This window comes from Thamnophis sirtalis, unplaced genomic scaffold (assembly GCF_051295495.1).
Source record: "Thamnophis sirtalis isolate CommonGarterSnake01/CBP01778 unplaced genomic scaffold, rThaSir2_p1.2 scaffold_4, whole genome shotgun sequence".
Lineage (NCBI taxonomy): Eukaryota > Metazoa > Chordata > Lepidosauria > Squamata > Natricidae > Thamnophis > Thamnophis sirtalis.
Genome location: NW_028261384.1, coordinates 30,959,886 through 30,969,693, shown reverse-complemented (window position 1 = coordinate 30,969,693; position 9,808 = coordinate 30,959,886). Strand labels below are relative to the sequence as shown.

Sequence of the window (9,808 nt, the reverse complement as noted above, 5' to 3'; positions counted from 1 at the left end):
AGAAAACAGACAGAAAGCAGGTATTAACTATGTAAGAGGTGCAACAAAATAAAATATATATATTAAAAAAATAGAAATACAAAAAAAAACCTGGTTTTTTTTTTCAGCACATACAAAAAAATAAAATTTACATTCAACTCTTACATTATATAACATTCGGTTTTAAAATAATCTATAAATATTGTTGTCACCGAATTCTGGCATGTTGTTTTTTCTTGTTTTGTGCAAGTATTTTTTTTCCCTTTAGTTTTCATTTTTCTTACTTTAAGAATTTAGTATTTTTTTAAAAAAAAAAACTATGTAAGAGGATGAAGCAGACTGGCCAGACTGGATCTGGCTAGAAGGATTATGGACTAATGCAGGGGTTGGCAGTCTTAAGCACTCAAAGAGCCACAAAGGTCCTAACCAGAAGCCCCCCATTCAATTCTGGAGTTGACCGGAAGTCTGGTTCCCTCACCATAGAGTCTCCTCCTAGTGCGGCATCATTTTTCCTCTACCTGTCCTAACCAAAAGCCCTTTCAATTGTGGAGCCAACCAGCGACAGGAAGCTGCAGCAGCATGTTGATAAACTTGATTACAAAGGGGTACCATTAAAAGAAAACCTGAAGGGACATACTGAGACAGAGCATCTTGCCAAATGTATATATGGATGTGGATCCTAAGAATCAACAATGACTTGAGGGCACATTATAAATCAATCAATATTAATTAAGTGTGTGAGAAACTGTCTAAAGGAAATAGTTTAGTATCTAAAGGAAATACTTTGATACCATTTCTCCAGCTTCTTTCCCATCTTTCAGTTAAGATAGGAGAAACAATCCATTGGGAGTAATGCATCAGAGGTCTAACTTCTTTATTCACAGCCTCTAGGAATTAAAATATGCTTTTCTTACATTTTTGTTCTAAAATGACATCAATTATCCCTGTCAGGTAGGCTCAAACCATCACTTTACTAAATATGCAATTAAGCATTTCTTACTGCTTCTGACAAGACTAGTCTATTAAATTTTGAACTGTGCAGGCAAGAAAATATATAGTATCCAAAGATTAAAATAAACTATTCAAGTTAAAATATATGTACAAATCATTGCAGAAAAATATCTGCATCTGTTAAATTGCTTTAAATTATAATATAATATTCTAAATTAGTACATTTTTTAAAATCTAAGCAGAAGGTTGCTTTCACCCAGGTATGAGAATGTGTTTTTCTGATTTTTTTTCTTGCCCTCTCTTTCTCGTATTAGGAAAATAAATATTTGATATCTGATGCAAAGTATTTTTTTTTCAATATAAAAATTCTACCTAGTTGCCAGGATTTAGCCATTAAACTATAGTCTTCCCAAAAGTATCAAGCTTTTCAATTCTCTACCGTAGAAATATGGAGACAAAATTAAATCAAGACAGTCCTACCTAAGTAAGCAAATTGCCACAAATCCAGGATCCAGGTGGGAATAATGATCACATGATTCCAGGACAACATTGTAAATATATGCTAGTTACCAAGCACCTGACTTTTGATCATATGACCACGATGATGTTGTGAAGTTGTACACTAAATGTGAGGATCAGTCGTAAGTCTTTTTCCCCCCAGTATCATTGTAATTTTGAACAGTTGCTAAATAAATGGTTGTAAATTGAAAACTACATGTATCATTTTGGAACATACATCAATAACCTATAATATGTACTGATTAAGTATTGGACTAGGATGGCCTCATTCAGATAAAGAAGCTGAATGAATGAGATCCATAATTTGTCTTTTAGTTCAACCTTCTTAATTTCTCAATACTCAGCTTGTAATGGGGATAAAATAAGAAGATGGAATTTCATGCACACAGCTTTGAACTTCTTGAATAAATATAGCATAGAAAGCTAACAAATTATAAAATCATATCATATAAATAAGTTATATTCTCATTGTGGCTCTTACTGTCATTTATAACAAATTTCTTCTGATGGCAGAGCGAAGTCTTCATTAACCCAACCTCCAAAATATTCCATTATTAACAAGAAACAATGTGTTAGGTCCATTTAAGTAGAGGTGGTGAACCATAGCCATTTTATCATTTCAACTCCCAGAATTATTGAGTTAGCATGGCTGCCTCAGGAATTCTGGAAGCTGAAGTCCACAAGTCATAAAAGTACCATAGTTCCCCACCCCGACTTAAAAAAAGAATTATAAAAGATTAAAGCCTTTGTTTATTATGGTTGTCTGTCCCTTCTCGAGAAAGGAACATTCCCAATGTTGTAAGCGTTTAAGGAAAACTTATCCAGAACTCAATTCTGCTTCAGAAGTGAGGCCTGGAAGAATGGAAGAGCTCAATCTTTTTCAGATAAATGTTTAAATCTTTTATTATTCTAACTCAGCTTAATTTCCCAATCAAAATTTAAAAACCATATTTTGTCAGTCTCCCCCAAGTAAGCCAGATAGGAAACTAGATGACCTAATTCTACTTTATTGTAAGTTTAAATCTTGTCTGTCTGAAGACATAAATTTATTGTCTCCACTTTTAACTGCTGGATCCTAAACTTTTTTCTTTGACCATTACTCCACGAGGAGTTTCTATATATCTTATTTCCTAGGTACATTCTGTTCCCTTCATCCTCCAAGGTCAGGCACACATTCTGTTACACATTTTAAACGCTCATTGGATATTGGTTGTTCTACAGTGGATTCATACATTGTTCACTCATATTTTATTTAATTATGATTTACAGAATTAACCACTACTGGTTCATTTAATAAATGAAATGGCCATGTTCATACAATATGCTAAAGCCAAGCAATACAGCAAGACTAAACAAACTATGTAATGATTTAGTTTGATCATAAATAAAATATCTCGATTGGAAGCTCCAGCCCATTTTTTATATCACTTGGGAATAAAGGGACAGAGAGGAAACCTTATCTTGCTGTCGAGGCGGTTATATAAAAAAATTAGCTCTTGAGTTCTGACTTACTTTGTAATTATAATGAAAGAATTTCCATGCATTATTATAATTTGGTAGAGTATCTAAACTTCACTCCATGGAGAAACTAATTTTTCAACTTACCTTAGAGAACATTGCTGGACAAGTCTTCATTTTAGGAACAGCGAAGTAAGGGGATTTATGTATTTGCTTGTTTGTTTATTTAAAGGACTTATGTGGGCCCCTATTTCACATAGTGATCTAAGCTAAAAACAAGAATTAATGAAGCTATCTGATTAAACTTTGATGATGTGAAACACTGAGCTTCACAGTAAATCATTTTAGCACTAGCTTAAATTAAATTTTATAATCTGTGTTTCATTGACATATTTAATTTTCCAAAGAAGAACTAATGGGAAAACTTGATATGCCATAAATGTTTAGTGTAATTATTTAAAATGTAATACCAGAAGACAGAAATGTTTTAACTGACCATGTATAAAATAAAATCTAAACGAGTCTGTTTTTTTTTCAATTTCCCTTAGAGCCAGGAAAGACATATTTCTCCAGAAAAGACCTGCAATGAATAAAAAAAGCAGTGGTTATTTCTTACTGATCATTCTACTAATTGTAAGTAAAAAAAAAAGAATAACATTTATCTGAAAACCATTCAGGCCAAAGTTTGCATGATTTTTAAATGCAGAAACCATATTATGCAGGGTAAATAATTTTAAACCCACTGTTCCTACTGCTGTCTTGGTTCAACCACACTTGGTCTAATTAAATGCCCATTAATGCACCGTGCAAGTTAATGAGATATCATAAATTGTTTGTTATTTGATTTAAATCTGTTGGAGGAAATATCCATCTGGTTCAATTCCAAGCCGAGAGACAGACACTGGAAACATGGAGGCTGATTGGAAAGAAGGTTTATGGTGAACAGAACCACTAACCTCATGTCCTGGTGCAGCTGAACACATAGAGTTGAGAATGAGAGATACTTACACCTTCTCTTGGACTTTGGACTTGAGCTTCCTGTTCCTGTGCAAGAACATGCATTTTATTGGCTGTTGTCAGACTCTCATGGGGCCATGTGGGGTCGTGTTTTTCTGAGATAGGTTTGGTTGAGGTTTGCTGATGCAATGTCCTTAGGAGATTTTGCAATGCAGTGAGTTCTGCTGCTAGATAATCCTATATAGAGGGTCATGTCTTAATTCCATCACCCTGGAGATGAACGTCTTTTGTCTTGTAGATAGGATGGCCCAGTCTTTCTTAATGAGCACCAAATATCTGCTGAGGGCTGAGGCTGAGTTTCTGTCTACCTTAAGATTTCTATTTCTCTTTTAGAGGAAATATAATATTCTGCCTTTTTAAATAGTTTTCAAAATATTTCATTCTTTTAGGAGGGGTGACTTCCCTCACATCAAATCAGATCAAATAACTTGACTCAATCTTTTCAACCTAACTTAACTATTTCCAGATGAAACTAACTTGGAGATTCATTCCTGCTCACTCCATCCAATTAAAGGTGTTAAAATGGCATTCTTCTGTATGTGTTTATATCTCATTCATTTCATTTTATTTGTCTTGTATGCCGCCCACTCCCGGAGGACTCCAGGCGGCTCACAACAGACAAGGGAAAGGGGATAAATAGACAAGACAACACTTTAAAAAAGGCGCAACATTCACAATTTCCGTGGGGCTGGGTGTTTCACAAGCCCCCCGACCTGCTGGAGCAGCCAGGACTTGGTGGCTTTGCGGAAGGCCAGGAGAGTAGTAAGGGTCCGGATCTCCACGGGGAGGTCATTCCAGAGGGCTGGAGCTGCAACAGAGAAGGCTCTCCCCCGGGGAGTCGCCAGCCAACATTGGCTGGCAGATGGAATCCAGAGGAGACCTAACCTGTGAGATCTTATCGGTCTGAGGGAGGTAATCGGCAGGAGGCGGTCTCTCAGGTACCCATATCTGTTATATATGTGAAAACAATGTTCATTTGAAGGCTCTGAATCATGGCTTAGACAAGATGGCTTTTCTTTGGTTCCCCTAGCTCTAAAAGCCACCAGAGATTGTTGCCTTACAATCTCTTCAAGGGGAGCCTTTATAAAGAGTTATTGTGAGTGATCCTGGTTTTCTGCAAAGTCCTGGCTTCCAAGACCAGTCCACCCAGCTAAGTGCGTCCATGAGGCAAACTGTAGTCCACAAGGCAAAGGCAAGACACAAGACACAAGACAAAAGGGTACAAAGGTACCAAGCAAAAGGCAGCTCTCAAGGCAAGGCAGGGCAGAAGGCAAAAAGCAGGAGTCAAAGCCAGAGGAATGTAAGCCAAAACAAATAATTTTTTTCTGGCAAAGACTAACTCCACATGGCTTCTCCTTAAGTCAATCCATTCCAGGTGTTCCTTGTGAGGAGGAGTGGGGCAACCTTCTCCTGAGTGGCTTTGCAGCCCTTCGCTGAGCTTGCCTATGCTCCACTGCCAATGCCCTTGGATCAAGTAGAGGAGGCAGCTGTTTCTCATCAATAGCAATAGCAGTAGACTTATATACCGCTTCATAGGCCTTTCAGGCCTCTCTAAGCGGTTTACAGAGAGTCAGCATATTGCCCCCAACAATCTGGGTCCTCATTTTACCCACCTCGGAAGGATGGAAGGCTGAGTCAACCCTGAGCCGGTGAGATTTGAACCGCTGAACTGCTGATCTAGCAGTAGCCTGCAGCGCTGCATTTAACCACTGTGCCACCTTGGCTCATCAGAGGAGATCTGCTCCTATCAGCCCTACTATCACCCGCCGATTCTCTCCTGTGTCTAGGCAGGCAAGTAGCTCTCTGATCAACACCTTCCCACAATGCCTGAGGGGCCCAGGACTGCATCATCCTCAATCCCTGGCTTCTCCAAACGTTCCAAGGGAGATGTGCCATCCCATCGGACAGTTCCAATTTCAACACTCTATCCTCTGAACTGGACTCCAATGGGGCCATGACAGACAAATATAGATAGACAGCTATAGATTACAGACAGACAGACAACACATAAACTCAGCATAACATGTCTCAGCATGAGATATATAATAGAAAAGGTCAACATTTATTTTTTTTAAATCTATTTTAATATTTGAATTGATACCATGCTGTGACATTTAGACATTTCTGTACATAAATATCTAGTCTATAACATAATAACTCTTTCTAAAATGTCATATTTAACTTTGTCCAGGACAAAGCTTGCATTCAACATCTAGATGACATATCTAAGATACAATATATTTATTCTGGTGACAAACTGGCTTGTTGCTGCAAAAACAATAGGTGTGTTGACCTCTTAAAGAGAAAGAGGTCCAGACAGCTACTGTCTTCGTGCTCTTATCTTCTGCTACACTTCCACCTGCATGGAATATCCTCATGACTGCTTGCTGAAGTTGATGAGAAAAGAAACACCACCTTGAAGATAGAATCCAGGTAGAACAAGCCTGTTATCTACTTCTATCCTTTCCTTTATGGAATACTAGCTTTTATGAATAAATGGGTTTGTAGTGAGCGGGAGCTTAATTGAGGAGGTCTTTGTCTTCTGTTGCTTTTTCTGATTATTCATTCTATACAACAACTAGCTGTTTTAATGTGATTTTATTGTATACTTCCCAGAGTCCATTGGAGCTGAGTGATCACTAAAGCAGTTCACTCTCCTTAACATGGAGCATAGGTAGACATGGAATGTTGCAAGTACATGACAGTTAAAGAAGACAAAGGGGCATTAGAAAAATATCTGAAGGAAAGTGAAGAACATGCACTGAAGCTAGTATTTCAGGAAGGCTTCCTGACTTCTGGAGAGACCAAATTGGCTTACAAGAATGACAAAACGAAAAACAGAAAAGAGACATGGGAAGAGAAAGCATTACAGGGTTAGTACACACACACAGAGAGAAAATGCACATAACTACAAGACCTAGCAAGAACTAAGAGCAGCAAAGTTGAAGAAAGAGACACGGGCTAATTCTGACTTGACAAGACCAAGCATTAAGAACAAATGCATACAAAGCCAGGAAAGAAAAGACAGCAACGGACAGCAGGTACCACTTCTCCAAAAAAGCTGAAGAAACAGTGGACACCTAATTAGCTGCTGCTAAATCTCACAGACTGACTACAAACAAAGGCATAACAAACTAGCAACAATAGTACATTGGAAGATCTGAAAGAAATATCATTTGCCTGCAAGCAAGAACTGGTAGGAGCACAAAAACAGACAAAATTATAGCTAATGAAGCTATGGAACTTTAGAATCCATGCAGACAAGCACCTGCCACATAACATCCTAGATGTAACAATTGTTGAAAGGAAAAACAAAAAAGTCTAGATAGTGGATAAGCCAGAAGTAGAAGAGAAAGAACTGGAGAAAAATCACAAAATACCTGTAAATAGAAGTAGAATGACTGTGGCAAAACAAAGCAAAGGTACCGATAGTAATAGATACATTGGGTGCAATCTCAGAACATCTGGAACACCACTGGAACACCATTTGCACTGGCAAAATCATCATCAAAAGGCAGCTTTACTTGGAACTTGCATCCTGTAATGATACCTTTAACATCATCAAACAGCATCTGCTTATCACATATGTCATTGGAAAGGAACTCAATAGATGGTCAAAAATGCAAACATTTGAGTTATTTGTGACTCTATCTCCCCCGGATTTTGTCTAATTGACCCATCAGATTATACCCTAATCCCCATTCATCAGAAGACACATGTTCTGTATTCCATCACTTAGACTTAGAGCATGTCAACTGGCAGGGTCCAGAAGACACTCATTTCTGCCATGCACCTGCCCTTTGGAACAGCATTCCCTGAAGAATAGATTGGTGTCTTTTTATAAGACCTAATAATTTACAGAGTCCGTGCTTATATTAATTACTATTGGTTTTTGGACCTTGGCTGCCCATTGTGTTTATAAGGTTTTAATATGAGGGTTTTTTTGTGCTTGTTTCTATATAAATGTTCACTATTGTTAGCTGTCCACCATCATGAACTTGAGATGGGCAGCCAGATAAATAAATGAACAAATGAATTTCATAAGAAACAGTCTTTTTGTAGGAGCTTGGATGCCATAATCCTCAAATTGTACTGGTAATGCCTAATGTCATCCCATCTTAGAAAGCTTTCTTTTGGTTGCCCAACATTCAGTAAGAGATAGAAGGAAATCAGTGGCAGGAGACACTTCGGTTATGATTCTTCAATTATCTTTTAATGTGATCTATACTATGCAGCATGCTATTCTGTGGACCTTAGCATTTTAAAGTAATTTCTATCTTGTTCAATCTCTGTTAGTTGCTCTAGGAGATTATTATCTGACAGACTGTAATAAACTTTCTAAATGAACATATGGTTGGGTTAAAAATACCTGTTCAAGATACTTGACTGATAGAAGCCGAAACACGTAACTTGCATATAGCGTTTGTTAGACTTAGTATAAAGATTATAAATGTTGGATGGAGTAGATGTAAAAGGGAGAACATGACAGTTAACATGGTTCCAATTTATTTTTCCAACACCATGAAAATTGTTCTGTTGATGTGATAGTAGTAAGTCAAATTAAAATAGTGCAATAATGACAAAGACGTTCCTTGCTGCTGCCTTTGAAAAGGAAACTGATATTGAACTTTAAAAGTCTTCATGTGTTCACTTAGATGTACAATGGCATTCCTTACTAAGTCATTGTCTTATAGATGAGCAGAATATTTTATGAAAGGAACAGATTAGAATATTTCCAAATGCCACATGCAGTAGCCCATGTAGAAAGATTTTGTGCCACCAATAGAATTCCTTATTTGTCTTTCTACGGTAAATTGGAACAATAAAAGTGGATGCTGGAAATATAAAAATAAATGCAAAATTACCTAATCTTTCCAAAGCTGTACACCTTCATCATTTTAGTCTTAAGTCAGTTAAGAAACATGTTCATTCTTAACCAGAGGTTTTAAATAAATATACTAAATCCAAAAAAAGAAGTAATAACCTGGTACAAAAATGTACTTGCTGCATAAATTGTACTTAGAAGTATAAAGATGTATATAGAAATATGCTGATAGGCAAAACGTATGTTGTATTTTAATAGGACAACTGTTTGCATATTTACTTGGAAGTAACCCTTACTGAATTCAGTGGGATCTCTTTTTAATATGTGTCTGAGAATCTGATCACATCAAATTCTAGATGCATCCAGCAAAGTATCAAATGCCAGTTGCATTCAGAAAAATACCTTTCCTTTTTAAAAAGTCCTTTCTATTTCAATGGAGAAGAATATAGGTCAGATACAACATCATTAACATATTAATCTACATATTAAAGCTGTGCATAATATTTGAAAGGTGAAATTGGGAAAATAAACCTAGCCAGCCAAGCACAGTGTTGCAAAAGGCACAAATGCTTTAACAATTCAAAGAGAGGGGCTTCATTTGTGCCTCCATATATCTTTCACATGCTAGGTACAGTCCTACAATTTATATCTTTTAATTCAATAAATTCTGCAGATTGAAGTAGAATGAAAATAAATTATTGGCAGTTCCTGATGCATAAGCCATTACTGATTTGCATGGTTCATGCTCAATATAAACTCATAATGTAATTTGATTTCAGATTAGTCCTGCATGATAAATGAATCCACCCCTTATTGTTGGATATATATATATATATATATATATATATATATATATATATATATATATATATATATATATATATATATATATATATATATATATATATATATATATATATATATATATATATATATACATACATACATACATACATACATACATACATACATACACACACACACTCACTCACACACACACACACACACACACACACACACACACACGTTCTTTGCTATTGGAATCTCAGTATTTAACAA

General features: G+C 36.4%; 1 protein-coding gene across 1 annotated transcript in view; it reads left to right on the top strand.

Annotated features, from left to right (window-relative positions):
- The first annotated feature begins 3,492 nt into the window (after nucleotides 1-3,492).
- Nucleotides 3,493-9,808, top strand: part of CALCR (calcitonin receptor) — a 65,394-nt gene continuing 59,078 nt past the window's right edge. The window contains exon 1 of the mRNA XM_014061299.2: nucleotides 3,493-3,540. Coding sequence (XP_013916774.1) covers nucleotides 3,493-3,540 — 48 coding nt within the window. The remainder of the gene's footprint in view (nucleotides 3,541-9,808) is intronic.